General features: G+C 45.4%; 1 protein-coding gene across 1 annotated transcript in view; it reads right to left on the bottom strand.

Annotated features, from left to right (window-relative positions):
• ca12 (carbonic anhydrase XII) overlaps positions 1-16,052 on the bottom strand; it is a 55,254-nt gene that overhangs the window by 15,314 nt on the left and 23,888 nt on the right. Inside the window, exons 3-4 of the mRNA XM_042326731.1 lie at positions 7,665-7,844; positions 2,697-2,839 (exon numbers count right to left, since the gene is read on the bottom strand). Coding sequence (XP_042182665.1) covers positions 2,697-2,839; positions 7,665-7,844 — 323 coding nt within the window. The remainder of the gene's footprint in view (positions 1-2,696; positions 2,840-7,664; positions 7,845-16,052) is intronic.

Raw genomic sequence — 16,052 nt, 5'->3', positions numbered from 1 at the left:
TGTAGGTCTGTCCCAGCTGTAGGTCTGTCCCAGCTGTAGGTCTGTCCCAGCTGTAGGTCTCTACCCCAGCTGTAGGTCTGTCCCAGCTGTAGGTCTCTACCCCAGCTGTAGGTCTGTCCCAAGCTGTAGGTCTGTCCCAGCTGTAGGTCTGTCCCAGCTGTAGGTCTCTACCCCAGCTGTAGGTCTGTCCCAGCTGTAGGTCTCTACCCCAGCTGTAGGTCTGTCCCAGCTGTAGGTCTGTCCCAGCTGTAGGTCTGTCCCAGCTGTAGGTCTCTACCCCAGCTGTAGGTCTGTCCCAGCTGTAGGTCTCTACCCAAGCTGTAGGTCTGTCCCAGCTGTAGGTCTCTACCCCAGCTGTAGGTCTGTCCCAGCTGTAGGTCTCTACCCCAGCTGTAGGTCTGTCCCAGCTGTAGGTCTCTACCCAAGCTGTAGGTCTGTCCCAGTTGTAGGTCTCTACCCCAGCTGTAGGTCTGTCCCAGTTGTAGGTCTCTACCCCAGCTGTAGGTCTGTCCCAGCTGTAGGTCTGTCCCAGCTGTAGGTCTGTCCCAGCTGTAGGTCTCTACCCCAGCTGTAGGTCTGTCCCAGCTGTAGGTTTCTACCCCAGCTGTAGGTCTCTACCCCAGCTGTAGGTCTGTCCCAGCTGTAGGTCTCTACCCCAGCTGTAGGTCTGTCCCAGTTGTAGGTCTCTACCCAAGCTGTAGGTCTGTCCCAGTTGTAGGTCTGTCCCAGTTGTAGGTCTGTCCCAGTTGTAGGTCTCTACCCCAGCTGTAGGTCTGTCCCAGTTGTGGGTCTCTACCCCAGCTGTAGGTCTGTCCCAGTTGTGGGTCTCTACCCCAGCTGTAGGTCTCTACCCCAGCTGTAGGTCTGTCCCAGCTGTAGGTCTCTACCCCAGCTGTAGGTCTGTCCCAGCTGTAGGTCTGTCCCAGTTGTAGGTCTGTCCCAGTTGTAGGTCTCTACCCCAGCTGTAGGTCTGTCCCAGTTGTAGGTCTCTACCCCAGCTGTAGGTCTCTACCCCAGCTGTAGGTCTGTCCCAGCTGTAGGTCTCTACCCCAGCTGTAGGTCTGTCCCAGCTGTAGGTCTCTACCCCAGCTGTAGGTCTCTACCCCAGTTGTAGGTCTCTACCCCAGCTGTAGGTCTCTACCCCAGCTGTAGGTCTGTCCCAGCTGTAGGTCTCTACCCCAGCTGTAGGTCTGTCCCAGTTGTAGGTCTCTACCCCAGTTGTAGGTCTCTACCCCAGCTGTAGGTCTGTCCCAGCTGTAGGTCTCTACCCAAGCTGTAGGTCTGTCCCAGTTGTAGGTCTCTACCCCAGTTGTAGGTCTCTACCCCAGCTGTAGGTCTGTCCCAGCTGTAGGTCTCTACCCAAGCTGTAGGTCTGTCCCAGTTGTAGGTCTCTACCCCAGCTGTAGGTCTCTACCCCAGCTGTAGGTCTGTCCCAGCTGTAGGTCTCTACCCAAGCTGTAGGTCTGTCCCAGTTGTAGGTCTCTACCCCAGCTGTAGGTCTCTACCCCAGCTGTAGGTCTGTCCCAGTTGTAGGTCTCTACCCCAGCTGTAGGTCTGTCCCAGTTGTAGGTCTCTACCCCAGCTGTAGGTCTCTACCCCAGTTGTAGGTCTCTACCCCAGCTGTAGGTCTGTCCCAGCTGTAGGTCTCTACCCAAGCTGTAGGTCTGTCCCAGTTGTAGGTCTCTACCCCAGCTGTAGGTCTCTACCCCAGCTGTAGGTCTGTCCCAGCTGTAGGTCTCTACCCCAGTTGTAGGTCTGTCCCAGCTGTAGGTCTCTACCCCAGTTGTAGGTCTCTACCCCAGCTGTAGGTCTGTCCCAGTTGTAGGTCTCTACCCCAGCTGTAGGTCTCTACCCCAGCTGTAGGTCTCTACCCAAGCTGTAGGTCTGTCCCAGTTGTAGGTCTCTACCCCAGCTGTAGGTCTCTACCCCAGCTGTAGGTCTGTCCCAGCTGTAGGTCTCTACCCCAGTTGTAGGTCTCTACCCCAGCTGTAGGTCTGTCCCAGTTGTAGGTCTCTACCCCAGCTGTAGGTCTCTACCCCAGCTGTAGGTCTGTCCCAGCTGTCTGTCCCAGCTGTAGGTCTCTACCCCAGTTGTAGGTCTCTACCCCAGTTGTAGGTCTGTCCCAGTTGTAGGTCTGTCCCAGTTGTAGGTCTCTACCCCAGTTGTAGGTCTCTGTCCCAGCTGTAGGTCTCTGTCCCAGCTGTAGGTCTCTGTCCCAGCTGTAGGTCTCTGTCCCAGCTGTAGGTCTGTACCCCGGTTGTAGGTCTCTACCCCAGCTGTAGGTCTCTACCCCAGCTGTCGGTCTCTACCCCAGCTGTAGGTCTCTGTGTAACAGTGTGTTAGTGTGTAACAGTGAGTAACAGTGTGTTAGTGTGTAACAGTGAGTTATAGTGTGTAACAGCGTGTAACAGTGTGTTAGTGTGTAACAGCGTGTAACAGTGTGTTAGTGTGCAACAGTGTGTTAGTGTGCAACAGTGTGTTAGTGTGCTAGTGTGTAACAGTGTGTTAGTGTGTAACAGTGTGTTAGTGTGTAACAGTGTGTTAGTGTGTAACAGTGTGCAACAGTGTGTTAGTGTGTAACAGTGTGTTAGTGTGTAACAGTGTGTTAGTGTGTAACAGTGTGTTAGTGTGTAACAGTGTGTTAGTGTGTAACAGTGTGTAACAGTGTGTTAGTGTGTAACAGTGTGTTAGGTTACCTCGGCAGCAAACTGTCTGCCGTTGACGGTGTGTTCTGATCCGACAGGCAGGTGTTCTGAGCCCCAGTGGAAGTGGAGTTGAGCAGCAGTGTAACGGTGAGGCAGGCTGGACAAATACATCCTCCTGGGTAGGGACAGCTGAACTGGAGAGAGAGAGAGAAATTACATCTCTTTAGACTCTCTAGAGACAGCTGAACTGGAGAGAGAGAGAGAGAGAGATTAACTCTCTTTAGAGATGTACTCTAGAGACAGCTGAACTGGAGAGAGAGAGAAATTACATCTCTTTAGACTCTCTAGAGACAGCTGAACTGGAGAGAGAGAGATTACATCTCTTTAGACTCTCTAGAGACAGCTGAACTGGAGAGAGAGAGAGAAATTAACTCTTTAGACTCTCTAGAGACAGCTGAACTGGAGAGAGAGAGAGAGATTAACTCTCTTTAGAGAAGTACTCTAGAGACAGCTGAACTGGAGAGAGAGAGAGAAAAATTAACTCTCTTTAGACTCTCTAGAGACAGCTGAACTGGAGAGAGAGAGAGAAATTAACTCTTTAGACTCTCTAGAGACAGCTGAACTGGAGAGAGAGAGAAAATTAACTCTTTAGACTCTCTAGAGACAGCTGAACTGGAGAGAGAGAGAAAATTAACTCTCTTTAGACTCTCTAGAGACAGCTGAACTGGAGAGAGAGAGAGAAATTAACTCTTTAGACTCTCTAGAGACAGCTGAACTGGAGAGAGAGAGAGAGAGAAATTACATCTCTTTAGACTCTCTAGAGACAGCTGAACTGGAGAGAGAGAGAGAAATTAACTCTCTTTAGACTCTCTAGAGACAGCTGAACTGGAGAGAGAGAGAGAAATTAACTCTCTTTAGACTCTCTAGAGACAGCTATACATTCACGCCTTTAGACCATTCAATCCCAACCTTTTCCTTTACAGGGAGCTTTTGAGAACCACAATCTGTACATTGCACCATAAACCTGAGGCAGCTACGCCAGAGGCAGAGATGTAAACATGCCGAGAACAATAACACATTTTTCAGCAGCATATCTCATCCAAGTTTAAGTGACTTTTTAAAAGTCAGAGTCAGCTGGAGATGTCTGAATCCCTGACTAAAGATGCAGAGCAACCTGTTCTCTGCTGTCAAACGTTCGTCTGATAATTCGCTTGGTGAAGGATGATGATGATGATGATGATGTAACAATGTCTCCGGCTGTGTTGGTCGTCAGGACAACAAGACATCACATTACACTGACCGTCAGTGACATCGGAGTAGTTTAAAGGCTAATCGGCCTAATCCTAAATGCCACCCTATTTACTATGCAGGCATGGAACAGCACTATGCAGGCATGGAATGGCACTATGTAGGTATGTAATGGCACTATGTAAGCATGGAATGGCACTATGTAGGCATGGAATGGCACTATGTAGGCATGGAATAGGACTATGTAGGCATGGAACGGCACTATGTAGGCATGGAATAGGACTATGTAGGCATGGAACGGCACTATGTAGGCATGGAGCGGCACTATGTAGGCATGGAACGGCACTATGTAGGCATCCAACGGCACTATGTAGGCATGGAACGGCACTATGTAGGCATGTAACGGCACTATGTAGGCATGTAACGGCACTATGTAGGCATGTAACGGCACTATGTAGGCATGGAATGGCACTATGTAGGCATGGAATGGCACTATGTAGGCATGGAACGGCACTATGTAGGTATGTAATGGCACTATGTAGGCATGGAATGGCACTATGTAGGCATGGAATGGCACTATGTAGGCATGGAATGGCACTATGTAGGCATGGAATGGCACTATGTAGGCATGTAATGGCACTATGCAGGCATGTAATGGCACTATGTAGGCATGGAATGGCACTATGCAGGCATGTAATGGCACTATGAGGCATGGAACGGCACTATGTAGGCATGGAACGGCACTATGTAGGCATGGAATGGCACTATGAGGCATGGAACGGCACTATGTAGGCATGGAACGGCACTATGCAGGCATGGAACGGCACTATGCAGGCATGGAACGGCACTATGTAGGCATGGAATGGCACTATGTATGCATGGAATGGCACTATGTACGCATGGAATAGGACTATGTAGGCATGGAATAGGACTATGTAGGCATGGAATAGGACTATGTAGGCATGTAATGGCACTATGTAGGCATGTAATGGCACTATGTAGGCATGTAATGGCACTATGTAGGCATGTAATGGCACTATGTAGGCATGGAATGGCACTATGTAGGCATGGAATGGCACTATGTAGGCATGGAAGGGCACTATGTAGCCATGGAATGGCACTATGTAGACATGGAATGGCACTATGTAGGCATGGAATGGCACTATGTAGGCATGGAATGGCACTATGTAGACATGGAACAACACTATGTAGGCATGGGATGGCACTATGTAGGAGGTAGGGTGTCATTAGAGATTTATCGCCTACCTCCTCATGCCTTTTGCACACACTGTATATAGACTTTCTTTTTTCCACTGTGTCATTGACTTGTTTATTGTGTTATTGGCTTGTTTATTGTTTACTCCATGTGTAACTCTGTGTTGTTGTTTGTGTCACACTGCTTTGCTTTATCTTGGCCAGTTTGCAGTTGTAAATGACAACTTGTTATCAACTGGCCTACCTGGTTAAATAAAGGTGAAATAAAATCAAATTTAAATAAATAGCTCCACTATATAGGAGATAGGGTGTCATTAGAGATACAGCTCCACTATATAGGAGATAGGGTGTCATTAGAGATATATAGGGTGTCATTAGAGATACAGCTCCTCTATATAGGAGATAGGGTGTCATTAGAGATATATAGGAGATAGGGTGTCATTAGAGATATATAGGAGATAGGGTGTCATTAGAGATACAGCTCCTCTATATAGGAGATAGGGTGTCATTAGAGATATATAGGAGATAGGGTGTCATTAGAGATACATCTCCACTATATAGGAGATATGGTGTTATTAGAGATATATAGGAGATAGGGTGTTATTAGAGATATATAGGAGATTGGGTGTTATTAGAGATACAGCTCCACTATATAGGAGATAGGGTGTCATTAGAGATATATAGGAGATGGGTTGTTATTAGAGATACAGCTCCACTATATAGGATATAGGGTGTCTTTCGAGATATATAGGAGATAGGGTGTCATTAGAGATATATAGGAGATAGGGTGTCATTAGAGATACAGCTCCTCTATATAGGAGATAGGGTGTCATTAGAGATATATAGGAGATAGGGTGTCATTAGAGATACATCTCCACTATATAGGAGATATGGTGTTATTAGAGATATATAGGAGATAGGGTGTTATTAGAGATAGGGTGTTATTAGAGATACAGCTCCACTATATAGGAGATAGGGTGTCATTAGAGATATATAGGAGATAGGGTGCCATTAGAGATATATAGGAGATAGGGTGCCATTAGAGATATATAGGAGATAGGGTGCCATTAGAGATATATAGGAGATTGGGTGCCGTTAGAGATACAGCTCCACTATATAGGAGATAGGGTGTCATTAGAGATATATAGGAGATAGGGTGTCATTAGAGATACAGCTCCACTATATAGGACATAGGGCGTTATTAGAGATACAGCTCCACTATATAGGAGATAGGGTGTCATTAGAGATATATAGGAGATAGGGTGTCATTAGAGATACAGCTCCACTCTATAGGAGATAGGGTGTCATTAGAGATATATAGGAGATAGGGTGTCATTAGAGATACAGCTCCACTATATAGGATATAGGGTGTCATTAGAGATATATAGGAGATAGGGTGCCGTTAGAGATATATAGGAGATAGGGTGTCATTAGAGATATATAGGAGATAGGGTGTCATTAGAGATACAGCTCCACTCTATAGGAGATAGGGTGTCATTAGAGATACAGCTCCACTCTATAGGAGATAGGGTGTCATTAGAGATACAGCTCCACTCTATAGGAGATAGGGTGTCATTAGATATACAGCTCCACTCTGTAGGAGATAGGGTGTCATTAGAGATATATAGGAGATAGGGTGCCATTAGAGATATATAGGAGATAGGGTGCCATTAGAGATATATAGGAGATAGGGTGTCATTAGAGATACAGCTCTATTCTGCACTCATCATCATTTGGCTGCAGAACGCTGGACCAGCCTTAGGCCACTGTTTCACCACCTATCATCTAGCCTCTGTAAAATAAAGAATTGTGTTATATTTTCAGAAGGCTGTTTTAAGACAAGAGTTATTCTATCTAAGAGCATGTTTACAAAGATTTCAAAAATAACACTGGGGATTGTTGTCATGTGATTATGTTAGATTACTGTGGCCGATCCAGTCAGAGGATAATCCATAATTTTCCTCAAACTGACCCAGGTCACTAAGAAGAAGAGTGTTTTATACTACCAATGTCAGGTATGCTCGTTCAATGTCATATGTGTGCTACGTTGTGGGTATGGCACACATATGACATGGTTCTGGCACCAGGATCAGCCAGCTCAGTCGCAGCAGGACCCACAGCAGGACCCACCCGCAGCAGGACCCACAGCAGGACCCACCCGCAGCAGGACCCACAGCAGGACCCACCCGCAGCAGGACCCACAGCAGGACCCACCCGCAGGACCCACAGCAGGACCCACCCGCAGGACCCACAGCAGGACCCACCCGCAGGACCCACAGCAGGACCCACCCGCAGGACCCACAACAGGACCCCACAGCAGGACCCACCCGCAGGACCCACAGCAGGACCCACCCGCAGGACCCACAGCAGGACCCACCCGCAGGACCCACAGCAGGACCCACCCGCAGCAGGACCCACAGCAGGACCCACCCGCAGCAGGACCCACAGCAGGACCCACCCGCAGGACCCACAGCAGGACCCACCCGCAGCAGGACCCACAACATGCAAGACATCTAAAGCCTGTAAAGATGAGATCATCTTCCACGCTTTACTCACTGGAGTGTCCATTGTTCCCGAGGGTCAGCTGCTCATTGGCTGAGAGGTTGTAGTTCTGGAGCTCGATTGGACGTAGTGTGGGGTCAAACCTCAGCAGCTGGGTCTGGATGTCTATGGGTGACTGGAATGTTCCGCCACAGAATGGGTAGTGCTTGGACCAGTGGTGCTCACCGTCGGGACCTAAATAAAATAATACTATAGTATATAATACGATATAACACAGTGAAACAATAGAAAACAGAACCCCACAGAATGAGTAGTGCTTGGACCAGTGGTGCTCCCCATCTTGTCCTAGAGAAGGTAACAGTTTAATCAATTCAATTTGACCAATTTAAATCAATACAACTTCATTTGTCCCTTAAGGCAATTCCATCCCTACATGATGCAAACTGTTTCATCAGATGACATCACAACCCAGGAGGTCTCTCTGGAAACATCACAACCCAGGAGGTCTCTCTGGTGACATCACAGCCCAAGAGGTACCAAGAGGTATAGTGGTATAGTGATTTAGTGGTATAGTGATTTAGTGGTATAGTGGTATAGTGATATAGTGGTATAGTGATATAGTGGTATAGTGTTGTTATATAGTGGTATAGTGATATAGTGGTATAGTGGTATAGTGTTGTTATATAGTGGTATAGTGGTATAGTGATATAGTGGTATAGTGGGATAGTGTTGTTATATAGTGATATAGTGGTATAGCGGTATAATGGTATAGTGATATAGTGGTATAGTGGTATAGTGGTATAGTGATATAGTGGTATACTGGTATAGTGATATAGTAGTATAGTGGTATAGTATTGGTATATAGTGGTATAGTGATATAGTGGTATAGTGGTATAGTGTTGTTATATAGTGATATAGTGGTATAGCGGTATAATGGTATAGTGGTATAGTGGTATAGTGATATAGTGGTATACTGGTATAGTGATATAGTAGTATAGTGGTATAGTATTGGTATATAGTGGTATAGTGATATAGTGGTATAGTGGTATAGTGTTGTTATATAGTGATATAGTGGTATAGCGGTATAATGGTATAGTGATATAGTGGTATAGTGGTATAGTGATATAGTGATATAGTGGTATACTGGTATACTGGTATAGTGATATAGTAGTATAGTGGTATAGTATTGGTATATAGTGGTATAGTGATATAGTGATATAGTGGTGTAGCAATATTGTAATATAGTGTTGTTAGAGTGGTATAGTGATATAGTGGTATAGTGGTATAGCGGTATAGTGATATAGTGTTGTTATATAGTGGTATAGTGATAGTGGTACAGTGATCTGGTGATATAGTGATATAGTGGTATAGTGATATAGTGTTGTTATATAGTGGTATAGTGATATAGTGTTGTTATATAGTGGTATAGTGATATTTAGTGATATAGTGGTATAGTGATATAGTGGTATAGTGATAGTGGTATAGTGTTACAGTGATATAGTGATATGGTGTTGTTATATAGTGGTATAGTGATATAGTGATATAGTGGTACAGTGATATAGTGATATGGTGTTGTATAGTGGCATAGTGGTATAGATAGTGGTATTTTGATGATATAGTATTGTTATATAGTGGTACAGTGATATAGTGATATAGTGGTATAGTGATATAGTGGTGTAGTGGTATAGTGGTATAGATAGTGGTATTTTGATATAGTGATATGGTATAGTGTTATAGTGGTATAGTGATGTAGTGGTATAGTGGTATAGTGATATAGTGGTGTAGTGGTACAGTGATATAGTGGTATAGTGATGTAGTGGTATAATGTTGTTATATAGTGGTATAGTGGGACAGTGATATAGTGATATAGTGTTGTTATATAGTGGTATATTGGTATAGTGATATAGTGATATAATGATATAGTGGTATAGTGGTATAGTGTTATAGTGGTATAGTGATATAGTGGTATAGTGGTATAGTGATATAGTGATATAGTGGTACAGTGATATAGTGGTACAGTGATATCGTGGTATAGTGGTATAGTGGTACAGTGATATAGTGGTATAATGGTGTTATATAGTGGTATAGTGATATAGTGGTATAGTGATATAGTGATATAGTGGTATAGTGGTATAGTGATATAGTGATATAGTGATATAGTGGTATAGTGATATAGTGATATAGTGGTATAGTGGTATAGTGGTACAGTGATATAGTGGTATAGTGATATAGTGATATAGTGGTATAGTGGTATAGTGATATAGTGATATAGTGGTATAGTGATATAGTGATATAGTGATATAGTGATATAGTGATATAGTGATATAGTGATATATTTATAAAGTGATACATTGATACAGTGATATATCGATATAGTGATTTAGTGATTTAGTGATAGCTACTTTTACCCTATTCCCTATGTAGTGGGCTACTTTTACCCTATTCCCTATGTAGTGAGCTACTTTTACCCTATGCCCTATGTAGTGAGCTACTTTTACCCTATTCCCTATGTAGTGGGCTACTTTTACCCTATTCCCTATGTAGTGAGCTACTTTTACCCTATTCCCTATGTAGTGAGCTACTTTTACCCTATTCCCTATGTAGTGAGCTACTTTTACCCTATTCCCTATGTAGTGAGCTACTTTTACCCTATTCCCTATGTAGTGCACTCACTTTATAGGAAATAGGTTGCCCATTTGAGACACAACCCGGGGGTTCATTGGCACTACCCAGCCACTTGTAATCTACCAACTCCCTTGGCACTCCAGGGTGTAACAGACAGCAGAAGTCCTCTAGATTTCTCAACACACTATACTAAAGAGACTAAAATATCTTGTACTGTAATAACCCTTCTTGGAGGCACATGATGACATAACAGAACCGAACTGAGTCAAGCAGCAAACACTATATATACATACATACAATACATACATACATACATACATACATACATACATACATACATACATACATACATACATACATACAATACATACATACATACATACATACATACATACATACATACATACATACATACATACATACATACATACATACATACATACATACATACATACATACATACATACATACATACATACATACATACATACATACATACATACATACAAACAAACAAACAAACAAACAAACAAACAAACAAACTGGCCCTGTCACAAATACTGATGTCAGAGGTAACATGGTTGCTTATGTTTCCACTTGCCACTGCAGAAATATGTATTCAATGTTTATATATTCCGATTGGTTGGTTCAATTAAGATAGCAATAAGGTGTATTGCCATTGGCTACGCTTGCAGATAAGGGGAGATGGCAAATATCAATTCTCCCCAGTTTGATCATTTATGCAAGAGGTAGATCACATTCTGAAATACTGTATTCTATTCATATAGTTCACAATGTACATGTCCTGGTGTATATATGAAAGGGAAAGGGGGAGACCTAGATCTCATACTGACAACTAAACCTGATAAACAAGCTCCAATGAAGAGATTACGAAGGAAAGATAAAGCCAACCCATGGTTCACGCCGGAACATCCTGAGTTATTTCAGCTAAGGAACGAAAGATAGAGTAGTGGTGTGGGGGCTGTGCTTTGGCAAAGTGGGTGGGGTATTATCCTTCCTGTTTGGCCCTGTCTGGGGGTGTCCTCGGATGGGGCCACAGTGTCTCCTGAACCCTCCTGTCTCAGCCTCCAGTATTTATGCTGCAGTAGTTTATGTGTCGGGGGGCTAGGGTCAGTCTGTTATATCTGGAGTACTTCTCCTGTCCAATTCGGTGTCCTGTGTGAATCTAAGTGTGCGTTCTCTAATTCTCTCTAATTCTCTCTTTCTTTCTCTCTCTCGGAGGACCTGAGCCCTAGGACCATGCCCCAGGACTACCTGACATGATGACTCCTTGCTTTCCCCAGTCCACCTGACTGTGCTGCTGCTCCAGTTTCAACTGTTCTGCCTTATTATTATTTGACCATGCTGGTCATTTATGAACATTTGAACATCTTGGCCATGTTCTGTTATAATCTCCACCCGGCACAGCCAGAAGAGGACTGGCCACCCCACATAGCCTGGTTCCTCTCTAGGTTTCTTCCTAGGTTTTGGCCTTTCTAGGGAGTTTTTCCTAGCCACCGTGCTTCTACACCTGCATTGCTTGCTGTTTGGGGTTTTAGGCTGGGTTTCTGTACAGCACTTTGAGATATCAGCTGATGTACGAAGGGCTATATAAATAAATTTGATTTGATTTTGATTTGATAGAGTCAACCCATGGTTCACGCCTGAACATCCTAAGTTATTTCAGCTAAGGAAAGAAAGCTTGATTTGAAGCCAGACAGACTGGTAGACTGGTAGTTCTGCTGACTGACTCACCTTCAGACAAATTAGAAACAAATGCTTCCATAAAAAGGTCTAATCATTTAATTAATTCCGTGTCTGACCCTCGTAGCGATCCAGCTACACTATGGAAGGCTATTAAATCACTACAAAGAAGCAGCCAAACAAACCAAATCATTTTTGAGGGGGGATGCATACCAGCAAAGCCACTACACAACGCAACACTAAATAATACATTCATTGGACTATAACGTTAACAAACGGTGCCCACAAACTGTTAGGGCCTACATAAAGCTGTCCCAACAGCAGAGCTTTCTTTTCAGCACCATGGAGGGGATCCTTACCACCGCTACACCTGGTTATCAGCGGAGCCTTGTCTGGCAGCGACACAGTTCATTCAGCCTCATTTTACTGCCTTTATTAAATAACATAGCTGATATGGCTGACTTGCTTAAACAAATGTGGTCTCTACTGACAATTGATATGTACAAACTATGGCATAAGGGAACGGCGAGCGGATAAGAGGCAATCTGTCATTTCGATTAAGACATTAATGAGCGAGCGAGGATGGACATAGCCAATATCACTATTTGTTCACCACTTTTGAAATGTACAGCGACATAATTCAGAACATGGGCCGTTCTTATAGTATTCTCCCTGTACACCAAGTCAGAACCGTATGATAAATAAAGGGGGCAAATAAGCAGACAATGAAAGCTCTTACAATATTCAATGATTGCATTTCTCTAAAACAGGCTAAACTGTGCACCATCAGGTCAGAACAGTAGGCTAAGTTATGAGGGAGGAAAGGGACCAAATTATTAGGGTGAGGCACATGGGCGACTAACAGCTTACTACACAACATACACTTAGTGTACGTGTGGTGCCAGGACAACAACCTCTCTCTCAACGTGATCAAGACAAAGGAGATGATTGTGGACTACAGGAAAAAGAGGACTGAGCACGCCCCCATTCTCATCAACGGGGCTGTAGTGGAACAGGTTGAGAGCTTCAAGTTCCTTGGTGTCCACATCACTAACATGGTCCAGGCACACTAAAACAGTCGTCATAGACCAAAACAGTAGTCATAGACTTCTCTCTGCTATCGCACGGCAAGCGGTACCGGAGCACCAAGTCTAGGTTCAAGAGGCTTCTCAACAGCTTCTACCCCCAAGCCATAAGACTCTAGTCAAATGGCTACCCAGACTACTCAGATTGCGCCCCCCTCCACACCACTGCCCCTCTCTGTCACTTTAATGAACTCTACCTACATGTACATACTACCTCAACTAACCGTTGCCTCCGCACATTGACTCTGTACCGGTACCCCCTGTATATAGCCTCCACATTGACTCTGTACCGGTACCCCCTGTATATAGCCTCCACATTGACTCGGTACCGGTACCCCCTGTATATAGCCTCCACATTGACTCGGTATGCCATCACAGCAGCAAGATTTGTGACCTGTTGCCAACCAGTGAAGAACAAACACCATTGTAAATACAACCCATATTTATGCTTATTTATTTAAATAACCATTTGTACATCGTTACAACACTGTATGTATATATGTATAATATGACATTTGTAATGTCTTTATTGTTTTGAAACTTCTGTATGTGTAATGTTTACTGTTAATTTTTATTGTTTATTTCACTTTTGTATATTATCTACCTCACTTGCTTTGGCAATGTTAACACATGTTTCCCATGCCAATAAAGCCCCTTGAATTGAATTGCAGAGAGAGATACACAGAGAGAGAGAGAGAGATACACAGAGAGAGAGAGATACACAGAGAGAGAGAGAGAGATACACAGAGAGAGAGAGAGAGAGAGAGATACACAGAGAGAGAGAGATACACAAAGAGAGAGAGAGATACACAGAGAGAGAGAGATACACAGAGAGAGAGAGAGAGATACACAGAGAGAGAGAGACACACACAGAGAGAGAGATACAGAGAGAGAGAGACAGAGAGAGAACGAGAGAGACAGAGAGAGAGCGAGAGAGACAGAGAGATAGAGAGAGAGAGACAGAGAGCGAGACAGAGAGAGAGCGAGAGAGAGATACAGAGAGAGAGCAGGAGAGAGATACAGAGACACAGAGAGAGAGAGAGAGAGAGAGAGAGAGATGACCCCAGGACAGTGAAATCTCTTATGTCATCATCATGTTATCCTTATATATTCAATGGTCACCAATCACCATCACATTGGCCTGGATGAGTAGTCAAAACCCCTATGTCACCATCCCAAATTGCCGGGAGGGGCAGTGTTGTCAGTATGACTAAGCAGCTGTAACAGTCAGCAGATGATGCTTCTAGCCCTGCAGGTATTCAGCAACTGAGAGCAGGGAGCTGGGAGAGGGGACTACAGAGAGACATGAGGAGCAGGGAGCTGGGAGAGGGGACTACAGAGGGAACAGGCAGCTGCGAGAGGGGACTACATAGGGACATGGGGAGCAGGCAGCTGGGAGAGGGGACTACATAGGGACATGGGGAGCAGGCAGCTGGGAGAGGGGACTACATAGGGACATGGGGAGCAGGCAGCTGGGAGAGGGGACTACAGAGGGACATGGGGAGCAGGCAGCTGGGAGAGGGGACTACATAGGGACATGGGGAGCAGGCAGCTGGGAGAGGGGACTACATAGGGACATGGGGAGCAGGCAGCTGGGAGAGGGGACTACATAGGGACATGGGGAGCAGGCAGCTGGGAGAGGGGACTACAGAGGGACATGGGGAGCAGGCAGCTGGAAGAGGGGACTACAGAGGGACATGAGGAGCAGGCAGCTGGGAGAGGGGACTACAGAGGGACATGGGGAGTAGGCAGCTGGGAGAGGGGACTATAGAGGGAACAGGGAGCTGGGAGAGGGGACTACAGAGGGACATGGGGAGCAGGCAGCTGGAAGAGGGGACTACAGAGGGACATTAGGAGCAGGCAGCTGGAAGAGGGGACTACAGAGGGACATGAGGAGCAGGCAGCTGGGAGAGGGGACTACAGAGGGACATGGGGAGTAGGCAGCTGGGAGAGGGGACTATAGAGGGAACAGGGAGCTGGGAGAGGGGACTACAGAGGGACATGAGGAGCATGGAGCTGGGAGAGGGGACTACAGAGGGACATTAGGAGCAGGGAGCTGGGAGAGGGGACTATAGAGGGACATGGGGAGCAGGGAGCTGGGAGCTGGGAGAGGGGACCACAGAGGGACATGAGGTGGAAGGATTCATCACGGTTTGACTGTAAGTAAAGATGAAATCCACCACGTTGCATTAAAGACCCCATTGTCTGGGTTAACCACCAGGCTGCATTAAAGACCCCATCGTCTGGGTTAACCACAACGTGTCACGCCCTAATCTGTTTCACCTGTTCCTGTTATCATCAGGTGTCGCTTTGTCACGCCCTGGTCAAAGTATTTTGTGTTTATCTTTATGTATTTGGTCAGGCCAGGGTGTGGCATGGGGTTTTTGTAATTGTGGTGTGTTTGTCTTGGGGTTTTGGTGGTGGTATTGGGATTGTAGCTTAGTGGGTTGTCTAGCAAAGTCTATGGCTGTCTGGAGTGGTTCTCAATCAGAGGCAGGTGCTTATCGTTGTCTCTGATTGGGAACCATATTTAGGCAGCCATATTCTTTGAGTTTGTCGTGGGTGATTGTCCTTAGTGTCTTACTTGTACTCTCTGTTAGTTTGCACTAGATAGGCTGTTTTCGGTTTTCATTACGTTTATTGTTTTGTAGTGTTTAGTGTTTAGTCGTGTTTAGTGTTTAGTCGTGTTTACGTTTTGTTTAATAAATATGGATCGCAATCGACACGCTGCAGTTTGGTCCGACTCTCCTTCATCACCACTAGAAAACCGTTACAGAATCACCCACCACCAACGGACCAAGCAGCGTGTTAACAGGCAGGAACCACAGGAGAGGCAACAGAGGCAGCAGCAGCAGGAGCAGCAGCAGCTGCAGTGGGAGAGGCTGCACCACCTGGAGAAATGGACATGGGAGGAAGAACTGGACGGTAAAGGACCCTGGGCTCAGCCTGGAGAATATCGCCGCCCCAAGGAAGAACTGGAGGCGGCGAAAGCTGAGAGGCGCAGATATGAGGAGGCAGCACGGCGTAG

Source organism: Oncorhynchus tshawytscha, linkage group LG01 (assembly GCF_018296145.1).
Source record: "Oncorhynchus tshawytscha isolate Ot180627B linkage group LG01, Otsh_v2.0, whole genome shotgun sequence".
Taxonomy (NCBI): domain Eukaryota; kingdom Metazoa; phylum Chordata; class Actinopteri; order Salmoniformes; family Salmonidae; genus Oncorhynchus; species Oncorhynchus tshawytscha.
The sequence above is the reverse complement of the archived record's forward strand: the minus strand, read 5'-3'. Positions and strand labels throughout refer to the sequence as shown.